Below are 26,091 nucleotides of genomic sequence, written 5' to 3' on the forward strand. Positions count from 1 at the left end.
GTTAGTTAAATGTAATGTTTAGACAAATTATCAAAAATTGTGCATGTTTGTTTATTAATAATTTATAGAATATTATTATATTATAAACCAAATTACATCACAAATAAGATATGCATTGCATATATGATATCAAAATATAACATTTTGGACGTATTGTTTGAACGTCACACACAAACAAGTCGGCGATTATACAAAATGTTGATTATATTCATAGAATATTCGAATGGATAGTCCATAAAACAGTCTCTGAAACTGTACTTTTGGCTATATATCTATGGGAACGGGAGATATTGGGAGAGAGTGGAGAGTATTTCGGAGAGCGTCTCGCTCTCTGATAGGTTAACAACATTGAGAGAGAGTGGGAGAGAGAGTAGAGTCGGGAGAGTCAATCTCTCTGCACAAGAGAGGGTCAGGGAGTGTGAGAGCGAAAGAAAGAGAGCACTCGTAGGCTATGGGAGAGCATAGAAGTTCTCAAACAATTCACTGCACTATTCGTGATGTCTGTGACGGGTCTGACTCTCTCTCACCGATCATATGGTTGTCTGTAAAGTACTGGCAAATCACCCCCCGATCTGTTAAGTTTGTGCACACAATGAGAGAGACCACACCTCTCCCACTACTCTCCACACACTCTCCTATAGGCTTAGCATTGAGAGCGTTGTGATTCACTGACGAGAGAGAGCCGAGAGAGTATCGATCTGTTAGTTAGAGAGGGTTTAGTCAGTAATACTAACTGAGAAAAACCATATTATTTCGTGACATTTATTTTGACGGTGTATTTGAATTCAATATATATTTGTATTATTTAGTGATAATTAGTTTCAATTAACTATTAATTATTATTATTATTACAATCATATGTTGTGTTTGGCACAGAATATTCTGCTAATAATTATTATATATAACATAAACAATAACAACAACAACAACACACAGAATATACTGTATATGCAAACCAAACACACCGTTACCTCACAATTGTGACGGCATTTTCAATATATACCTAAAGTTTTTTTTGTTGGTTCAGTTGTTGTTGTTTTTTATTAGCAAAAAAAAGACAAACCAAACAATTGTTGTGACTTTTGTTTGGATTTTTTTAGGATAAAAGGAAGTCATAATCGCATCACTTTTTTTAGGTGTGTGTGTCTATTATCAGTGATTTTTTTGGTCAATGAATGTCGTAACCAATCAGTCAATGATGTATGTGTTGGGCACCAGTAATGCCATATCGGAGTCACAGTCGCTGAAGCAACAGATCGATGGTCTGAATGCAGACAACGAACAGCTGAGGAGGAAGTTGTCGGCGAAGAACACTGAATGCGATAAATTGAAGCAACAAATCAAAGAAATCAAATTAGAGTGCGACAGATATAAACAAATTATGATGCAATTGAATGAAACACTCATCAATGGGGGCAGCAGTGGACACACCGGTAGGTTCATCACAACTACCAACAAAACAGTTGAACCACTCTTTTAGATAAATAGTCTTTAGTTTAATAATATATATATATATATGATATGATAATTATCGGTTTAATAAGTTATGATATCATAAATAAATAATGTATGTTTAGAGCACAGGTATGCTCATGTATGTTAGTACAGAACATGTGAATATTTATATCATAGTTATCTACAATGTCTAAAAAACAGTATGACTTTACCTGGGTTATTGTTACCAATGTTACTGACATATAGTGTATGTACCGCCAGTTCATTATAGTTATTGACAAATGTGTCAATACTTAACAATCGGTGATTAATATATTGTATGATAACTGTGTGTCAATTGACGCAAATTGTATTTTAATTATTTTTATATAAATATATTTATAGCAAACAAATAGTTACAATTAATTAAAAGTTATAATTTAGTATACAATATATATATATATATATATATATATATATATATATATAGAATTGACGTTAATTGTTATCACCAATTTTTTGTTTGATGATAAAAACACATCAATTGTTGCTATAATTGTTAACCTATGCTATTGACATAATTAACTCTTTCTATACTAATTATATACTTTATATATTTTTATTGAAATTAAATTATTATTATTTTGTAGGCAAATCCCGTAAAAACAATAACAATTACTATGGTTGCCAACAGTGCTGTCACTCAAACAAGCCGTATGTATGCGAATGGGACAACTGTGGCAAACGGTTCAGATCGCGGGCCCATTTGGACAGCCATAAAAACTCGCACACCGGGCGCCGGTTTCCATGCGATTGGCCTAATTGTGGCAAAAGTTTTATGAGAAAATATAATTTAGTTGAACATAAAAAATTGCACTCCAGTCCCAATCCAAATGTCTGCGAGTTTGCCAATTGTGGCAAATTTTTCTCAAGTAATTATCATTTATTTTTTAGTAATATAGTAAATACTTTAAAAAATAAAGGCAAACGAATTTTCAAATTGTTTTTTTTATCATAAAGTGGTTTATCTTATTGTAGATAAATAGGTTTTACAGATAATTTGATGTTTGAGAAAATTGTAGTTTAGTTTTATTACGATAAATAAATTTCATAGTAATTTATAATGTAAATTTTATACACTTAATAGAAAATAATTATATTTGTCCAAGTAACATTTTCTATAATTAATCCTTTATGATTGAAATAAACATATGCTGTATAATTAGTTTGCAAGTAATTTTTATTTAATAAAACAGTATTAATACTACTACTACTACTACTACACACACACATTTTGAAATCAAAATTAAAGTTTTATTATTATATCATTACCGGTAAATATAATTTTAAATTTTGTTTGAATTTAGGTAAATATAGTTTGATGAGACATCAGAGCCAACAACACACACAGGAACCAAAAGGACATCTAACCAGCGCCCAAATGGCTGAGCTTTTTAAGACAACCGAGTAATTCATTATTATACTAACTGTATACTGTATTTGACAACTAAATATTAATAATATCTCATTAATTATGTAAATAAATTTCATTGTAATTTTTTTTAGTTTATTACCGTATATATAAATATATAATAATTTTTGAGTACAATTTTGTAGACAAACAATATGTTATTTCTAAAAACTTTATATGTATTTAAAAATAAAGTTAACTTACAGGTAACAAATTAAACAAATTTAGTACATTTAATATAATATGTTTTATGATTAGATTAAATAATTACTTACTTGAATTTTGTCAATTTTTTTTATAAATTAATTATTAACATATTTTTTTATAACTTTAGTGAACCAAATTATAACTATAATGTACACTAATTTATAACTAATACTATTTTCATTTTTTATATTAATAATAAGACATTACGGATAACATTAGATAATATTATAATAAATTTAATAATAAAACAACTATATATCTAACTTAATTATAATTTTATTGATATAACAAAATTATAGTATATTAACAATAATTGTTTGACGCTTCACATAATTTACATAAACATTTATACAGTTTAAATATATAAATTTAACATAATTATATACTTTTATTATTAAAAATTGTATAAATAAAAATTAGACTATTATTATGTAAAATGAGACACACACACACACATACAATACATGTACTGTACATTATTTTTTAAATTGATTGATTATACCAAGCTGTATGAGACTACACACCTACGCAAAATATCTATATATATACAGTATATTTAATAAAAATGTACACATATAATATTAAAATCATCAGTTTTTTAATATACATGAAATATTAACCAAAAAAATAATAATTTAATTATTCTAAATACAGAGCTCATAATTAATAATGCCAATTAATTATTATAATTAATTTTTTTTAATAATAACTACAGTAGTATGACATTTAAAAAGCATATTTAGTATTTATATACCGTTAAATATATTCAATTATGATTTTTCATGAACAAATAATTATATTAAATTAATTATCTGGTCATATAACACTAAAACATTTTTACGAATAAATATAATAAATTATAAATTAATTTTATGAAACTTAATTAAATTACACTTAAGTTATCAAAATAAAGTTACAATAATTTCAATAACAATAATGTATTATAATATAAATTATATAAATTATTCTATTCAAATTTCTGTCTATTTATTATAAAATATTTCAATTTATCATACTTTGTGATAGTTAAAAAATAATTATCGATTACTTATTATGATTTTAAAAATATATTGATGAAAGACTAGTTAATATTAAAACGAGTATTGTATTTATTTTATTATAATATTGTTGAATTATTAATGTAATAATAACAATATAATTAAACAATAATTTATTTTTACGGTTATTTTATTGTATGGTATATTTTTAGTTAGACTATGTATAAGCATATAATTTATATCATTATTTTTAAATAGTTAAAGAATATTATAGATAATGTCAAAATTATAAATATCTCTATAATCATTAATTTAAGTCAATATTTAAATTGTCTACTTTTCAGTATAAAGTAACATTTTATAAAAAGTATTATTATTATTATATATATAAAGTAGAAATGTAAATAAAAATAATAAATAAATATTATTGACAGTGTTATGTATTATCATATATATATATATATATACGTACATTATTATACTAGTATATTTATGATATTAAATAATTTATATTATATGAATATAATTTAAATTATATAATTTATCTAATATAATATTTATTATAATATGTTATAGATAAATATATAAAAAAATAAATTAAATAGTCTATTAAATAGTATACTTATGTATATAACTTATTATAATATTTTATATTATTACTATTAGAGTATTATATAGATTAAAATTCTTTAATAATTATTCATATAATAAAGCATAAACAAACTTAATTACAATATGTAAATATATTTTTAAAATAAATTATTACTAATATACTATAATTATTAGAGTCTAATAAATGTGATAATTTTATTTTATAATTATAAATATAGTTAAGATATATAGAACAGTTAAAATTTCTAAATATAATAATTATTGCACTTTGACATTGAACTTAAAAATTTAAAATAAATCAAAAATATATTATTAATAGAGAAATACAGTATTTTATAATATTTATAACTATTTATGATTTTTGTTACAATAATTCAATATTTAAGATTTTTAACCATAATTTTAAATATATCTATCATTATTCATATTCACATATGTTATAACTTATAACGATATATTTACCGATGAAATTACCAATAAGTTTTTGCATGAATAGTAGGTATATATATATTAGAGTATATTTAGAAAATAGTTAATCTATATTTAGTTAAGTTGAACAAACAAAACAAAAGCAAACATTTTTTTTTTTTGAAATTGTAAATTATTTTAGAAACACTATCTTCTATTATAAACAAAATAATAGACAATATACTATTAGTAAATTTCTAACAATGCTAAAAATAGTGGCCATTAATTTTACAAAAAAAACACATTATTTATATTATTATTATACAGTAAAACTACTAGTACATTTTAAAGCTTTCATTCAAACATTTGTAAAACATTCAATCAAAATCATCTAATCTTTTTTTAGAAAAAGTAAACAGGTATTTTTATTATTAGTGTATAGTGTACAGGTACATTATATGGTTGTAAGCTACATAAACAAATATTCAGTTTACAATATAAAGTTATATATAGTAGAGATAAATATAAATATAGTTTATAACTTATCAAATTTATAGATAGATTAAATGTGTGTGTGTGTGTGTGGGTGTGTATGTGTGGGTGAATGGGTCAGTGAGAATCATTTATCTATTAGTTTAATAACATGATGTGCCACTTGTGTATAATAGGACATTATTCTTGAAGACATAATATTAAGTCAGGTATTGGGAGATAATTCATCGACAAACACATTGTATTGAATCCATATATAAATTGTATAAAAATATAATACAAGAGTTTAAGGCCTCCAGTTATATGACATTCTAATCAATCATATCGTTATTATTTTTATATGAAAGAAAAAATAAATAAATAAAGAGAGAGAGAGAGAGAGACAGAGAGACAGAGAGACAGAGACAGAGAGAGACAGAGAGACAGACAGAGAGACAGAGTTATCAAAACAAAACATTTAGTGTAACGAAATTAATTGTCGTTTTTATTAAAGAGCTATAGATAGACACACATATAAAATAATTTTGCAAAAACTCTATTGATTTGTTATTTGTTTCATAACATTTACAACATTTATCGATACCGGTGTGTGAGTGTGTGTGTGTGTGTGTGTGTGTGTGTGTGTGTCTGTGTGTGTGTGTGTCTGTGTGTGTGTGTGTCTGTATATATATATTCTTATCTCTTATAGATCTAATAGAGTGTGCATATACTCTAATGATAAGAAATGGTATGGTATGGTATGGTGTAAGCGGTAGGAGCTATTGGTCGAGAGTTTGGGTGCGCAACTCGTAACCAGAAATATATTATATCGCTGGCGCTGACAATACCAATACTACTACTACTACTACCAGTGTTTCAACATAACAGTGTTAACACATACACGTACAGTACGGTACACACACTTAGAAAGACAACGATATATATCACATTCGGAAAGCCGTTTCACTGAATCAATCAGTACTCTATCAGTCACTACTTTTTTGAATAACTATTAATATTTGATTTTGTTTTTCATTATTCAATTGAAAAACATTGTGTTAAGTATTTAAAGAACAAATTAAACACAAGAAAGAGAGAAAGAGAAAGAGAGGACAAACGTTGAAAACATTGAAAAGTAAGAACTTTTATCATAAATTTTGTTTTATTTTAAAATACATTTTATATATATTTGTCAATATACAGTATGTAAATGAGTCATAAATCATTTATGTATTATATAGTACTGTATATTTTACTGTATCATATGTAAAAATAAGTTTATACAAAAATAAAACATAATTTTGACAAATTTGATAATTGTTGTAATAATTAGTATAGATATAGTTGAAAAATATTTTGTACGCCCTATTCATAGTCCAGTTACCCTTCACTTTAAGTTTTTTTGTGTTCACATAAATTTAGTGATTTACTCTTTATTTTGTTCATTTGTTATAATTTCGACAGTCCTTTGAACTATATTTATCCCTTATTTACTATATATTAGTATTGACTTTATCTATTAGAAAATAAAAGCATAAATATTATATATATACTGTAATGCAAGAGACAATGTTTTTTTCTATCCATAGACAGAATATTCTACATTATATTTATCTATTATATATAAACTCTATATTTTTATTTAACATTAATTTTGGACAGTTTGTCAATAGAGAGAGAGAGAGAGAGAGAGAGAGAGAGAGAGAGAGAGAGCTTGATAAAGCAAAATAATGTATAAATATCTAAATAGGCAAAAATGCTGATAAAGTACTATAGATGATTTATGTTTATCTGTATCTTATTTACAGTATATATATATATTTTACAGTATAGAAATTTTATTTATAAATTATATTATACTGTTTAGTATCAATTTTAATTAGTTTGTTTTTCTAATGTGCGTCAATAATTATCAGTAGATAAAAATATTATTGTTTATACTATTATATTACAATTAAAATTAAATAAAAATAAACAATTTAATTATTATATATTTAAAATTCTAAATTGATTTTAACAATTTAAATAAATGTATTTTACTTATGTTTACTAATGTATATTATGTAAATAATCAGTAATGAAAGTATTACAATACACTGTATTATAATAACATAAGATAAATAAGTTATAATATCTATATTTTTTTATACAAAAATATTATTTTCTTAAAATTTTTTTATAGTTCTTGTTTCTTCAATTATATTAATATTAATGTATATTTATAGAAATTGTATAAAACATTTATATTTTGCCTTAAAAAATCGATAATAATTATTATATAAAACACAAATATAAATATTTCTTATGTTTTTTATGTCATAATAAAGTATTAGATAACAGATAAAAATAAATTGAAGTCTATTCTTAAAATACGTTTAATAGCAATATAAATGCCGATAATCATATTATTATAATAATGATCTATTATTACTAAAAAAAATAATATATGCAATATTTTTTTTTATTTGTTAGTTTACATTTTGTCTACTAAGTTATAATACTTTATATAAATACAAGTGTATACTGTAAATGCACTTTAGTAGTGTTCAACAACAAAAATTATTATAATCCATCATGTTTATGATGCATTTTATTTATATTTAATGTTACATGCTGATATATCATTGTAATTTTTTTATTAAATATTTGGGTAGGATTTTATCAATGATTTACATATTAAATAGTAACATAAAATAACACACACACACACACACACACACACACACACACATACATACACACAGTTACGACAACACCTTACAGTTTGTTTCATAAAATGTTAAGTTTTTAATTTTTAATATACTGTACACTATTAACATAGTCAATTTCAACTAAAGACAATTTTTAGATTATATATAAATATATTTTATTTTTAAAACTATTATATTTTATTCAATATATTTACGCTCTTAATATTATATCTTTTCAATTTACATGATTATATAATTTTATTTTATCGATAAAAACGTTATATATTATATTATTATATGTCATTTATTAATTAATTAATTAATTATCAGGGTCAATAAAAGAATTTCATTGTATAATAGATTTAAACATTTTATAAAAATCAACAATTTTCTATTTAAAAATAAACATTTATACAAATTTTGAATAATTAAATTATTAAAATTTTAAAGTTAATCTTAATTTATCATTATAAATTATATTTTATAATATATTTAATTATTAAAATTGACAATAGCACAATGGCAGCAAATATTATTATTTTAACGATTAATAAATTAATTTAATACAGTATTAAACTATTTATGATGATTTACATAATGAGTGATATATACGTATATATATATTAAGATATTTATATTTTAACTAATACTGTATAATAACAATTATTTCTATTTTATTATATGTTAACTAAGTAATTATAAATCATTTATAAAATATTATTTTTATAATGTATACTTATATAATTTGGTTTATTATTATATATACGTATTATTATATTGTTGTCGTTCAAATAAAAAAAATTTATTTAAGGATAGTATATTTTAATATAGTATAAATAAATAATATTATTATTATCTACAAAAATAATTAAATATTATTAGTTGATTAATACAATAAAAAATATTGTGATAATAAAAACAAACAAAATTTAAAAACCCAATGTAAAAATGTCAATTGTTTTTTTACCGATTATTTGAAGTACATATTTGACATTTAGGTTATATAATATATTTGTACCAAAACGGCATTATATTTATTATCACTTAAATGTTACCAAATATTAACATTTAAAAAATTCTTCATTTACTCACTCACTCACCCACTAAAGTGGTTTCAAATTCTTACTTTTTTATTTGACTGCTGAATAAAAAAATGATATTTTCAAACATATTTTTCTTCTATTGTTATTTAAATTATTTTATAATACCACAGTAAAAATGTATATACAGTATATATATATAATACATGTATTTAAAAGATTTTTATAGTAATACCAAGTAATATACAATTGAATTTTATCATGAATTTACACAATAGTTTTCTTTATAAATAGAATATATTTGTTGCAATTTTATGATTTATTTTTTGTCGATAATGCACATAAAGTACTACATATAGTGTACATTTGATACATACATGAATTCACATAAATATATATATATATACTGTATATATATTATATATATAAATTTACATTTGACTATAATTGTGTGTATACTACACTGCATTAGACGTTTGGTTAATATATTCCATTAAATATCGATATATGCAATATATTGTACAGTAAAATACTGTACTAAGTACTGTATAAATACTTTTTTATATATCAATATATTTTATAATCATAAATACATTTTATGCTGAGTACCACTAAACATACTCTCTCTCTCTCTCTCTCTCTCTCTCTCTCTCTCTCTCTCTCTCTCTCTCTYTCTCTCTCTCTCTTTCTCTCTCTTTCTCTCTCTCTCTCTCTCTCTCCAAACATTTGAGTCATACTTCTCATTCCCCTCTCATTTCAATCAACTCAATGATAATTGACGTCAATTTTTAACCTCAAGTTTAGAGTCGTGTCGATACACATATTAAAAAGAGTCGTTTTTATTACTATTATAGAGAAAAAAACTTAATTAAGCATTATTATTATTATTATTATAATTATGTCATTCATATTATATCTTATATATATTTCAAAATAATTTTGCTATTATTAGTAAAACAGCATTATTTTACTGTATATTTTTCAACACATAAAAGTAAAAATCATTTCCCATATATTTTTCACATTAAAAATACTGATCTAAAAAACGATTTTTTTGTTGTTACGAATAGATAACAACTAAATTGTTATAAACTATATATATATATATATATATATATATATATATATATATATATATATATATATATATATATATATAGAAATTCTAACATTACATATCAACTAACCATTTGTGTGCAAAAAATGATTGTCTAACTTAATTGTATGGGACAGTTGTGTCAAAATATTATATTTTTTGTAACTATTGTTATCAATAATTGTATTTTCATGTATTGTACGCTATTTCATACTGCATACAGTATACTATACACCATTATATTGTATTGTAATTATAAAATATAAATTTTTAAATAGAAAATAGTTTCAATTAAAAGATGGTATTTTAAAACAAACTATCGGTATTTATGTGTTAATATTTATTTATATATCAAAATAATTATTAATGTGTTATTATTACTATTATTTAAAGATATGATAGTTTATAAAAAAATTATTAATTAATAAATATTCCAAACAAATATCAACACTTTATTGTATTTGTATTTAATTGAAGTCAAAGTGTATATTCAGAGATTTATTTTAATTTAAGATAACATTTCTTGAATCTTAACGAGTATTTCCACTAAAAGCATTTGTAAGACGAGATATAATTAAATTCAGTTTGAATTTGGAAAACTTTATGATACATATAAATGTATTAATAGTTATGTTGTATATTGTTTGGTATATACAGTATATATATATATATATATATATATRTGTGTGTGTGTGTGTGTGTGTGTGTGTCAAACAGATTTCTTTTATGTAGTTATAATTGTATTGACTGGACATTTATATGTTTGAATAGCAGTACATACAGTATAATAGCGTATTTATATTTTCAATAGTAAACAAATAATAACTTATTAATTAATTGCATAAATTATGCTTATTGTTGTGATATATGAATTTTAACATACATAACATAGTCCAGTATTTATATATTTTATATGCACGCAATATACTATAGTAAAATATATTGAACTATTATTATACTGGCATTAAATTATTATAATTCATTAAAAACGTTAGTTATATAACAATATTGTAATATTTACTATAATGTATTATATAAATATATATATTTATGATATATATTATCAATTTTATTTTAATAATAATTTATTTATGTAAAACTTGCAATTGACAATCACTTGATTATTATTATATATATAATTAAAATGTAACTAAATGATCAGTTAATTAACACATTTAATGGACAATAGAAATTTAGTAATTTTGTATTTGTTATAATAAATTATATAATGTGTTTATACATATATAGTTATTTTATTTTTGTTGGTGTAATTGCTAATTTTGTTGTCTTTATTATCATTTAATTGAGACATTAACCATTATATATGTTCAAAGTGTAAATGCATACTTTCTCTCTCTCTCTCTCTCTCTCTCTCTCTGTCTGTTTATTTCGTTGAATAAACTTATTTACTAATTATATTTTTTGTCGCTGTCTAATAGTAGCTCCCAAAAAATAGACTTTCCATAAACATTACTGTTTATGATATCTGGACAGTCATCAGTGTTTATATTAGTCTCTATCAAGTATTTATTATTTCAAGCAAATATAGTACCAATTTTTTTCAGGGGATGAAAATTGTTATAATTGTCTTCCTTGAGGTTCAAAGTTAATAACTGAGCAAACAGTACCCGTTTTGTCAGTTAGATTATTGCCAAATATCGAGAGAGAGAGAAATAAAATTTAGTTATTTATTCCCAGATATTAATATATCACCAGTTTTTTTGTTTGTTTGTTATCAATACAGCTATTCCTGTATTTCTGTAATTACGTCAAACTGATAGGCATTTCATATACAGTGCAAACACACACATCAGTGATCGCTTGATGTCAAATACACTGTCATATATTGTTATTATAAATGTTAATAATTAAATAACAAATAGCACAGTATATACCGGTATACTGTATATACTAAATACATATTATTAGTTATCAATGTTATCAATATTTTTCTCTATTTCTCTCAGCATACATGACTATATATAAATAAGCAATATATTTAGTTTAACATTTTAATTATATACAGTGTTTTTGCATTACTATTATATATCATACAAACATCATAATAAACAATTATTATAAATGATTTATAAATTGTCTATTTGTCAAATTAATTAAATATAACTAAACTATTTTTTGTTCAAATATTTGCAAATATTTACTATTATTTACTACTATCTAAAAAGTAATAAAAATTATTTTATATATTTTATTAATTATCTTAGATCATATTTATAAATATTATATTATACATACATAATATTAAATTATAATATATTATATATAATTTACAGCATATTCTGTACTATTATATACATTAATAGCAATTAAAATCAATAATTGTTTTTTTGTTTTTGTCATAAAAATACGTCAATCATTTGCCTGTGTATAATATAATATTTTAGTCAATATATTAATAAAGTGTATATGAATTATATTTTTATTGCACATTAGATTTTTTATTTATTTTTGTTACTTTTGCTGCTATAGTTTTTTTTAATATTTGATATCATTTGGACGGTACGGCACAGATACCTAAACACTATTAGTAATTGGAGCTAACGGTGTGTCTCGTTTATCTGGTAATTGAAAAATAATAATATTATTATTTTTTAGTATTATTAACGAACTGTCTATTAGTGCTAAAGTGAAGCCTAAAATTAATGACATCATTTAATAGTAAGCAATTATGTAATCTATTTTTAAATAATAAAATTAATAACAAATATTATTTATTACTATTATTCTATGATCAATATAAAAATTATTTTGATATATAATCTATATTATTAATATTTTTAATTAAATATAATATTGTAAATATAAATTAATTAATGATAGTATTATAAAACTAAAAATACTATACTTTTATTAACAATATATTTATTATTTTATTTATATTTTAAAATATTTTAGTATTTTTCTTAATAAGTTTTATAATTGTAAATTGCAATTATTTAACTAATTTTTCATTATATAATTTATATAAAATTTCAGGAACTAATTAGTTTATAATAAATAATATAGTATTTTATATCATGTTATTTCGGTATACTGTATGTGTATTACGAAAGTTTTGATCTATTTTTAACACTTAAGTATAATTCTATATTTGATTTATTAACAAATCTTTATTAAAGAATCATAAATATATTTTACGTCAATTGCAATCTTGAATCGATAAGAAATTGAAAAACTATTTTTTTTAATTATTTGTATTAATAATGATAATAATAATCTATAATTATAAATAACATAAACTGTAATCAGTTTACAAACAAGTGGGCAATTAATTTACAATTAAAAACTATATACAGTACATAGTAATAGAAAATTTCTCTAAAAATAATTTTCTATAGAAATTTTACATTTTTATATTATCTATATTATAGACTATTGTTATTATAATATTATTTAATATACTGTATTAATGAGACAATATATATACAAATGAAATTATAGTTTTTAAAATTTATTAATAATTTAATTATATATTTAGTTTAATATAATTAAAATATTAATAATAATAATATTTAACTACAAATTATAATCAAAATCTATTGTTATAAGTTAACTAATATCGATATAACAAAATTAACATGGTCATCCTATAGACAGAAATTTATTTTATGATGACAATAGAATAGATTATAGTTATTCTAATTATATTTAATATTTTTATTATCTAAGAGCAATATTTTAGTTTATTAAAAATGAAAATATTTTAAAAATATTTATAAATTAATATAATAACTATAAACAAAAAAAAAGTTAATAGTAAATATTTTACAATATATCAATAAAATACAATATAATCATAAAACATAATATTTTATTAAACTACAAAACTATACATATAATATATAAAGTATTGTATAAAGCATACTGTATATCGATAATGTCCTAATAACTAATTAATATCAAATTAAAATATTTGTAAAATTTAGTAGTAATAGTTATAAGATACAAAAAAAAAATCATTATCAATAATGATTTGAACAATTGAAAAAATTTAGTTTAAACAACAGTAACCTAGTTTATAATTTTACATATAATTTTTTATAAATAATACAGTAAATACTTAAAAAAAACTTAAATACATTATAAATAACCTTGTTATTTATCGATGAGACAAACAACAGAAAAAAAATTTACAAACAAAAAAAATCACTTAAAATGGTATTATCTTTACAGTCAAGTTAGCAAACTTTGTACCGATTATTAGTGTACTTTTAAGGAGAAATAATGTCAAATATAATTACATTATTTTAGTAGATATTTAGTGTGTAGAGTACCGGTAGATGCAGTCAACTAAACATTGATTGCATATCCCTTCAGATTTCATATCCTTTTTATGTTATTTGTTAGGAATTAAAGATTTATTTTTACAGAAATAAAAATTCAGACAACATTAATGTTAATTTAAAACATAGTATTTATATTAAATAAAAAATTAAATCTCTTTATACTTTTTTTTAAAAGACAATAATAATTGTTTTTAAAAATTATATTTTCATTAAAATAGATTTATTATTATAATATATTATATAATAATAATAGAATCTTATTATTCCAGTTAAAAATTAATACTTAGTAAAAATCAGTTGAGAATGCTAGAAAGCATTGCCAGAAAAAAAATTTAATTGCATAAGTAGGTTGATAACTATTAGTTTGTATAGTTATAGCGGCTATACAGTAAATCATAAAAAAAATTTGAAACCTATAAATAATTATAATCTACAATTTGTATATTTTGAAATTTTTTAAAAACCTTTCAAAGAGGGTTATACTCTCAGTAAATTGTAATGTTTATCAACTTTTTTTTAAATCACGGTAATTGTCTGATTTTTCTTAAAAGTTTCATTTTCATCAGGACATAGCATTCTAAAGATACAGAGTTAAAAATTTAATTTTTTTAAAAATTCAAAAACTTACATAGGTTGCCCAAAAAATTCAAATATAATATAATCCGCCATTTTGATCATGTTCATGAAGAGATAGATCATTTTTGATGAAACTTTTCTATACATTATTAGTAATTTTCTAACCGAATCTCAACTTAGAATTTCAAAATTGGCAAAAAATTCTATACACAGACACAGACAAACACAATACACGTAAAGATTTCAGAAAACTTCAGAAAGTTTTTTTAAAATTAAATAACAATAATACTAATTTATATTATAGTTTATTAAGAATAGTTTATTTATTAATAATGTTGCCTGGGCAATAATTTTTGATTATACTAAATATCAATTTTCTGCTTGATATCAGTAAATGTTACTAAAAATAGCAAACAAAACATCAATAATAATAAAAATATGATTTTGTGGTAAATTATAAAATAAATTATATATTTCTTTATATTTAAAGGAGTTTTATTTATAGTATTATTATTTTTATTATTAAATAAAACAAAAATTTATAAATAAATCTTTAATTATTAACTATTTCTACTATAATAAATGCGTTATTCAATTATTGCACAATTATTATTAATATTTTATTCAAGTAAAGTTTAGTTTTCTACAATAAGTAGACAATAATATTGTATAATAAATATTTTAAAAACACAACACATTAAGTGTAATATTAGTTTCATTTAGTATCAGTTTTATTATGTTTGTGACAATTAACATAATGCATGTCTTTATACTGTTTATGTTTATAAAACAATATAACATTATTTTTTTAATTTAATATTTAAGTTATTATAATTTAATTTAATTATTAGGTTAAATGTTGTATTTTAATCAAACCGTACAAAACATTAATCAAATTAAAAATGTTATTATTAAAAATATTTTTTTATAATATTTTTATAAAAGAAAATCAATAAATAAATACAGTATATGATAAAAAATTTATATATACTATATTAAATATAGTTTATATAAATACAAAAAAATGAAATAAAATAAAAAATACATATTAAATATAAATGAAATTTCATAGCCATTAGTTTAGTTTACCTGTAGAGATCATTAATCAATTATTTTGCTATTACTCTAAAAATAAAAATTTATATACGTATATAATAATGGCATATTCTAGATATATTGTTATAATGGTTAAATTAAAATTTTATAAAATGTTTGATTTTTTAAACTGACCAAAAAATTTAACCAATTATGGCATCGCATGTCTATTTGAACACAATAACCGATTATAGATTTTATAATATGCTTCAAATGGCACAAAATTTACGATAGTATATATATACTGTATGTGTGTATATGTGGTTAATATTTAATTATATAAAAAAGCAATAAAATAAAAAATCAATAATATATTGTCAGCATTTTTATGTCAAATATAGCATTGTATAAATACAGTACTGGTATACAGTATTTATACTGAAAATATCTAATATAAAGTTATAAATACTCCGCAAAACGATAGCTAAATGTTATAAAATATCGATAATTTGAGATTTTATTAACTTAATAATACATTTAGTAAATAAAACAACGTTTCATTCAGTTTGATAACAATCATATTTATAAAGATATTTAATCTATAATTTTTTATAAGAAAATTACAAATACATTACATTAAATAAGTAATATATGTACTCTATATTAGTTGAATAAAAATTTGATTAAATAAAATGTATTAATACAAATTGCATTAAAACTTTAAAAACAAATTAGTTAATAATGAAAATGATTTTATAAAATTTATTAATTTTAAAAAATATCATACTTTTTAAAGTTTTAATATCAAATTCAAACTTAATATATATAAATATAATTTAATCTCTTTTTTACGACTACTCACTACATATACCCCTGCAGTCCATCAAATAGTAATCCAGATTTTCGTTGAAAATAATAAAAATAAATAAGTTTACAAATGTTTGTCACAACTTTTAATATATATATTTAATAATTCTATGAAATATCAGTTTTTTGTGATAGATTTTAATCCCAATTTTCTTCCCCTCAATTTCAAGAGTCAGCGATAACTTTCTGTGAAAATAAAAACAACTCTTGAAATTCAATACTATGTGTAAAAAACATTTTTTATTATTTTGATTTCATTCTCTGATCAGAATATATCAGAAAAGTATTATTGATTTCTAAAAAAGATTGTAACAAAAAAAACAATAATAAATGTTACAATAATATTACATACAATTTTTAAAACATAAGATATATAAACATACTGAAAATACATAACAATAATAGAAGTATAAAATCAATGTTAACATTTTTTTGGAGGTAAAATATAGCATTATTATTATTATTATTAGAAAATTTAAAATATATTACAATTTTGTAATAGTTTGATATAATGTATGTAGTATCTAAAAATTTATATTTATATAAATTTAATATATCTTTAGGCTATTTATGTGGAAAATATATTTCCAATACTATTTTATATATATATATATTCAGTTCAAAATGACAATTTTATAAATTGTATTTTTGATATTAAAAATTATTTTCAAAACAATTTTTATTAATATTTTTAGGCAATCTTTTATAAATCATTTATATAATTTATTTTATTGTGTTTATATATATGTGTGTGAATGAAAGTAAGTTATTTAATAAATTTATATAGGTTGAAATTATATGAGCTATATCTAGTTAATCAATATTATATATAAATAATAAACTATTTTGTAATACAAAATGAATACTTACGCAATGTTACTATTGTTAATTATAGTATTTAACTTTATTAAGATATTTATTTTCGTCAATTTAATTACAGTTTGTTTTGTGAAAAACAAAAATTACTTGTTTTATGCTTTTACAGTAAATGTAAAAATTTATAAATATATACTACAACATTTGCATATTTATATTAAATTTATTTTGTTATTAAATTAATAAAAAAAACTATATTACTATTATTACAGTATTATTATTATACTAAAAGTATTACTGATGTCATGTGTATATTATGTCACTATAATTGCAAAATAAAATTTATTTATAGAACACATAAGACTAAAGAATATTCTTTATTAATATTGATTTTCTTAATATATTAACACAAAATAAACAGTACTATAAATATTATTGTTAATCTATGATTAAATAAATATGTAGATTGATATATATATACAGTATATATAAACTTTATATAGTATTAAAATTAAAAATTTATATAAAAGACAGTATAAATTTATTCGTAATTATAGTAAAATCTTTTGTTTATTTTTAGACTTTAAATTAGAGTTTAAAAATATAATTTAATATACTAATAATTTTAGATAAAGTTAATAATATTTGATAATCATTTTGACATTTATTATATTATGATTTATTTTCTAAATAGATTTTTACCAAATGAGTTATATTTTATGATTTTGAATATATTTTAATAAGCTAGATAAATTTATTTACAATTCTATCAATCTGTTTAAAAAAATTTATGAAAAGTTTTCAAATAGTCTTTAAATTAGATATATTACAATATATTTTTATAATTGTTAATACAGTATTAAGTATATTATTTAAGATGATCATTTATTAGAATTATATTTATTCTATACTATTTAATAACTAAAACTAATAACAACTAAATAATTATTATACTATAATAGATTATCATAAATTATTTTATAAATATATTATATTATAGTTAGTTTAATAATAATTTTTATTAATGTTATATAGTATATTAAATAAATTTATGAGAAATTATAGAATAAACTTAATATTTTTTTAACAAAAAAAACAAAATTTTTAATTATAATAATAATTAAGAGAAATTTAAATTTAAATATTATTTTAAACTTAACGGCTTTTCATTTGACTAAATAATCCAAATAATAATAATTATCTTTATAGATAACTAGTTTTGTAATGTTTAGTTTGATATTTTGCTTATTTATATAAGCATCTGTCACAAAATAATATATATATCATTAGATACTGTATTTACTTTTAATATAATTTAATACTGTATATACAATATATGTTTATATATGAAAGATTTTAAACATTTAGTCTAATGTTGGAATATATTAAATTTATTATACAGTTTATTGTTTATAAAGTTTTTATTGTTGAGGTTTATTTTTATTTAAAAAATTTTAATCTAAACTATAATCTACTTAAATTATTGTCTTTTAACAGATATCTTAGTTATAATCATAATAGTATTTTGTTTGTGTTAAAGATTTCATGTAATAATACAGTGTATATTATTAATTAATTAATATAAATTAAATAATTTTTCTTAAATTAAAATTAAAAGTTATATATATATATTATTAATATATATACAGTATATAATATAACTGATAAAATTGCTAGAATTAATGTGATTTAATTAATAAATTGTGTATATTATTTCTACACGCCTTATACTGTATAAAATTTGTAATACATATTGGATACTCACTTCAAAATGATATTCAATTTACTAAATTTTTATGAAACTTTATTATGATTATTATATGTGTTTATTTTATATTATTTTGGATAAATTGAATTAAAATGCTATCATTTGGAAGATATTTTGTAATAAAAAATAGCTATACTTAAAAAAAAGTCAATCTTAATACATAATTTATAGCATAAATAGTATATACAGTATAATTCAAAGTTATAGCAACAATATAATTTTAGTAAGGTTTTAATGGGCACCGGTACTGTTAAGCAAACTTATTTAGTGAGATATTATGTAATACATGTATGTATTATGTAGTGATTGGTCTTTCGCTTTATTAAATCTATTGGTTTCAATCATTTCTATGCTAATTGATTTGACTATAAATATTGTATTTTCCTGTAATGATAAAAAAATGTCATTAATTATATTAAGTGGATTTACTATGCAAATAATGCAATAGTACTGTAATTTATTGGTGTATACAGTATATAAATTTATATTTTGATTTTATTCAAACGACAACAAATACAACTATAAAAATTACAATTTAGTTTAATTAGTTATATTAAATGTCTATATTTTTTTAAATAAAAATAATAATAATAACAAAATTGATGTACATATAAATGTTAATTGGCTTATAAATTATCTCCAAAGGAAAAAACAATATTTATTATAATAATAATTAAAATGATATAATTTTGACAAATTTTCTAACATTACAAATTAGTGTTATATTTTTATACACCTAATATATCAATTTTATTATTTTTGTATATTTAGGTATAAAATAATATTTTTATTAACAGATTATATATATATTTAATTTTGCCACAAAAATAGGTGTTGATAAACATAATTAATGAAAATTTTCTATGAATAATAATTAGTTTGTGATTTGAATTCAATGATGAGATAGTGATACAATATTTACAGTATATATATATTACATTATAATACTATAGATATATAGAGTATATCTATGACATTCATATTATACAATATATACGATAAATGAATATTTTTATATAGAGTGCCACCAAAAAAATCTCTACGAGTTTAATGTATGGCAAATATTAATGATATTAAATTAATGTTTATAAATGTGAATTTTGGTGAATAAAAGAGTTTCTCTCTTTTTTTGTGATAATATAAATATTAAGGCAATATCATAAATTTCACACGCCTTTTATTTTCACAACAAAATTTTAATGGTGTCTTATCTATTGGGTTTCGATAGGGCTTACAAAATGTGTGTTAAATTATTAAATATAAATATATCATTGCATAAAACGCTTTTATTACTATATTATAATTAATAATTTAGTACTATGTGTTTGTGTATGGATAGTAAATGTATGGCTTTTTATTACGCTATTATAAATTACAACAATCTATAAATCTATGAATTTATTTTCTTGTTATTTTGCTTCAAGTTTGCTGTTAATTTAATAATTAAATTATAAAGAGTTTTATTATTATTATTATAAAATTACAGTACATTAATTATAAATAAAAATTTATAATTTTCTATATAATTTATCTAAAAATCATATTTACGAAAATTTTTAGTATTAAATACATTGTTATGTGATTTGGTCATCCATTTATGTTATCAATATTATTGTATATGTATAGTAAAGTATATATTTAGACACATATTGTGATATCATAAATATATTCATGAAATCTCTCTTCAAAATAATGAAATCACTGTAAATGAAGTCAAGTGTGTGTATATTGTTGAGCACTAGTATGATATCGTGTCCCGGAGCCATTTATTCTGATTATATAATTTATACTGCATATATAATTTTATATATATTTGTATATTGAACATCTATAATAATAAAATTCACATAATGGTTACACACACACACACACTATACAGTGTTGTTGTAATACTAGTGTCAAGCATTGCTAATGAAAACGATTTTATAGTATAATGCAAATACAGTTTACTCTATGGTATTATATTATCAATATATATATATATATATAATCTTATATATAATGCTATACATACTAAATGTGATTCATGTTTGTTATGGCAATACCCTATATTTATAACCTCTCTAACAGTGATTTTTAGGTGAACTTCTATTTTTAGTAACAAAACACACACTACTAATACTAGTGCAATACCAATAATGTTAAGCACTGAGCCTTATACTGTATGTAGACAACTATATATAAGTCTATTTTATTGATTTATACTTTACTTTCATATTGTGTATTAATATTTCCTGAAAAAATATGTGAATTTGTCTCAATAGTAATAATAATAATAACGACAATAATAATAGTTATGTTACACTACTACTACTACTACTACTACTAATACTAATAATAATAATAATAATAATAAATAAATAAGAAAAATTTGACGAAAATAAATTTATAGATAGTTTAACTATTATATTCAACTATACGCTGCAAAAAAGTGAAAAATAGATATAAAACTGAATGGTTTATAATGTAAAATACATAGACATATATAATATATTTTCATATATTGAATATATAATATACTTTGCATATAAAAAATATTATAAAGAATATAAATTTTTCCATAACTTCAGTCATTAAATAATATTCTTTTATTGCAATACATTGAGAATGATATATTGACGTCTGAAATAAATATATATCTAAATATATATGTGATATAAAAATAGATTCTCTGAACCTTTATATTGTATATATATATAGTAGAAGACTATGAAAAAGACAAGGAATGGGAGATAGTTTGAGAGGGAAAGCGTTGGGAGATATAAGTTAACCTACTTTTTCTTGTATGTATATAACTATGTGTTCAAAATATAAGAGCAAAAGCAACAGCATATATGCATTATATGCTGTGCTGTAAAGTACGCCTACAAATATAGCACTGGGAGTTAGAGCACATACACACAGAATATTCTGTATACGACTACGTGTGTTGTGTTGAGAGCATAGTTAGGATTTTTAATACATCGAACAGTTCGTTCGGTTGCTATTTTTAGAACACACATACAGTGAGAGCCAACACATACGTACATACAGTGCATATAGAGATTAGGCATTACATCCATATAATGCAAAATTATTGAGTTTCTCTCTCTCTCTCTCTTTCTCTCTCTCTCTCTTTTTTTCTCTCTCTCTCTCTTTTTCTCTCTCTCTCTTTTTTTCTCTCTCTCTCTTTCTTTATTTCTTTCTACATCAGGTCATGTATTATCCCACCTGTTTGTTTCCTCCCTGTGCGCTCATTGAACTGTGAATATAAATATATATATATATATATGAATATATAAATATATCAATTGATAATTCTATATCTAAATAATTACTAAGTAATACATTAATAAAAAATACATTTATTCATACATTTTGTTTACACTTTTACCTCTCTCTCTCTCTCTCTCTCTCTCTCTCTCTCTCTTCCCTCTCATCTATATTTTATTTATTTATTACATTTTCCGTATTTCATATTAGAGTTTATTGTTTATACTTGGGTTTAATATCTATGGTGTTAATACATTAAATACAACACATAAATAATAACAACACTACACTTCCTCAATACATTTATCATAATATATGCAATTTTATATACACTATCTAATACAGTATTGTACTTTATATATATAATATACAGTATATAAAACAGTATACACTTTATATCTCATATAAATTATTGTTATCTATTGTTATTGTTACCAATTATCACCTATGGAGAGACAATATATAATTGTATAATAAATATTGAATATATGTTAACTTTTTTACGTACTTATATAATTGTAGAAATTTTTCATTATATAATTAAAATATCACAACAAATGTGTTTTTCATGTGTAGAAAGCCTCTGACATTTACATATATACTGTAAACAAATAAAATGAAGTTTTTATTTTTGGATAAAAACGCATATTTTGAAATTTTATGTTAACTTATGTTATGCTTATTTTGCACTATTATATATGTATTTAAAATTTATGCAGTTTTAGTACTACAGTAGTAATAATATGTTATTTATTTTATTATTTCAATAGAACATAAAATTATCAATATTTAAAAAAAATATTTTACAAATATATTATTTTTATTTTATATTAATATTATATAAAATATATTAACATTTGTTGCATTTTTAATAAATTTTATATATAAATTATTTTATAAAAATCTTTGATTGTATAGAATATACAGTAATTTCTTTGAAACGTAAATACATTTTATATTTATATTTTCCACTCAATAGGATATTAAATTTTGAGTAGATTTACGACATTCACAATGTAATAATCGCTATAATATACTCTATAAAAGTCTATATTTATGAGGTCATAACATTTGTGTAATTATTTTTGTTACCGATAGTATAGAGATAAAAGTTAGTTATAAAATTAAGAAAATTATTTTGAATTATATATTTTCTAATACAAATGTAGACTTTATCTTAATTATTCAATTGCATTATCTATATAAACCATATCATGTGTTATCCAACTATTTATTTATTCAATATATTCGTTTGTATACAAAATATGTATAAATAGTTTCAAAAAGTTTCTCTTAAAACAAATTAATGGTATTAACAAAATCAAAATAAAAGAAAATATTCTAACTATTAGCATAAATCCTATATCTAAATATGTTAAACAATTTATTTCTATAATAGATACAGTTTTGTATAATTAATCTAAATGCTAAATAATTAAAAATTGCAGTTTTATAAAAATAGATAGATTATTATATTTATAAATATTTTAAAATATCTTTAAAATAAAATATAAATTTTGTATACTTTAAATTATTTTATATACTTTATATGATTATAGTATATATATATATATATATATATATATATATATATGTCACTTATATTTCAAATGAAAATAAAAATTCAAATAATAATAAAAATAATTTTAATTTACAGGCAAATGTCATATGAAAACAAATAAAAATTCTAGAATATAAAATTATTTTTTAAAATCTTCACATAAATAATTTAAAAGTTTTAAAAAATAAATATATAACACTTTTAGTAAAAATAAAATTTAATGTTTTTTAAAATAAATATATTTAGCAAAATAAAAAAATCTGTCTCTTTTTTGATTGACGCTTAATATTTTCTGTTTATTCATTTTATTAACTTTTTATCATATATTATAATATTTTAATGCAATGTGTTGTTTAAGACAGAGAATATTCTGTGTTTGTTAACTTAAATGTTTAAATAACAAACAAAAATAAAATAATAAAATGTTTGATACTTTTTTTGCAGATGTCAGTTAATATTAATAAATTAATTTATATATCTATATTTTTTAGCACTTAAACTTAAGCATGTTTTGATAAATTTTCATAAAATATTTTTAATGTCTAATATAAACCGTATAAATATGCTAATAAGTACAGTATTTTATTGTTTCTATATATATATATGGTTTTGTTTTAATTTATTAATATCAAAAATTTATAGTAACTTTTCAATTAACACTTTTTTTACATAAATATTTTAATATAAATAAAATAATTGTCAATTGTTTACCTCAAACAACAGACTATTAATTGTTGAAATTTTCAATTATATTATTACAGAAAACAACTTTAGAGAGACATAAGTCATACACTCTATTGAATGTTCAAATGCTTTCAATTAAGTCTTGTTGTTGAAGATAACTAAAGACGACAAACACAAAGACAAAGACACGATATTACTATCAATTGAAGCAAATATTAAGCGCTTTTTATTTGCCATTTTAGAAGACCATTGAAATTATAGAGATCTACTCAAACCTACAAATCTTTTTGTGTGGACTGAGAGAGATAGTTAAGGAACAGTACTTTCTTGAAATTAACGGCACAACCAGTAAATTATCATTTGTTATATTACAACATAACAACAACAATATATTTGAATAGCTTTTGTCCCATTAGATTACATGTGATATCACCATTGAAATTGATTAACAACTACATCAACAAAATACTTTAAGAGTTGACATCAAATCACAATATTGGCTGAGAATTGCAACAAAAGTGTGCGAAAAATCCCAAATAATAAACCTTTTGTTTGCCACCAAAAACATCTGATAACATATTGTTAAATATATATATACAGTATAATCGTATAATACAACAATAAAACACTTTATTTATAAGACCCAACAAATAGACAAAAAAACTAAAATAAAAGATTTGTTGAACGATTTGAAGATACAAACCAAGAAAACGTGTTAACAATATTATATAAGTTACCTTTAAAAGTGGTGTGAATTGCATAATAACTTTGATAAACATTAGTTATCTAAAAAATATT

The 26,091-nt window shown here is 20.5% G+C and overlaps 1 protein-coding gene and 1 long non-coding RNA gene across 2 annotated transcripts; both read left to right on the forward strand.

Moving 5' to 3' along the window:
• The first annotated feature begins 918 nt into the window (after positions 1–918).
• Positions 919–2,982, forward strand: LOC128962378 (zinc finger protein 17-like). The gene is made up of 3 exons (XM_054308751.1): positions 919–1,433; positions 2,085–2,366; positions 2,802–2,982. The coding sequence occupies exons 1-3, from the start codon at positions 1,172–1,174 to the stop codon at positions 2,903–2,905; spliced, it is 648 nt and encodes a 215-aa protein (XP_054164726.1). The 5' UTR covers positions 919–1,171; the 3' UTR covers positions 2,906–2,982.
• Positions 2,983–6,488: 3,506 nt separating this feature from the next.
• On the forward strand, positions 6,489–26,059 carry LOC128962356 (uncharacterized). The gene is made up of 3 exons (XR_008484642.1): positions 6,489–6,736; positions 25,371–25,641; positions 25,710–26,059. It is a non-coding gene; the product is annotated as an uncharacterized LOC128962356 (long non-coding RNA).
• The last annotated feature ends 32 nt before the right edge of the window (positions 26,060–26,091 follow it).

This window comes from Oppia nitens, unplaced genomic scaffold (genome assembly GCF_028296485.1).
Source record: "Oppia nitens isolate AA-2021 unplaced genomic scaffold, nextdenovo-longstitch-racon4-pilon3 scaffold6_pilon_pilon_pilon, whole genome shotgun sequence".
Lineage (NCBI taxonomy): Eukaryota > Metazoa > Arthropoda > Arachnida > Sarcoptiformes > Oppiidae > Oppia > Oppia nitens.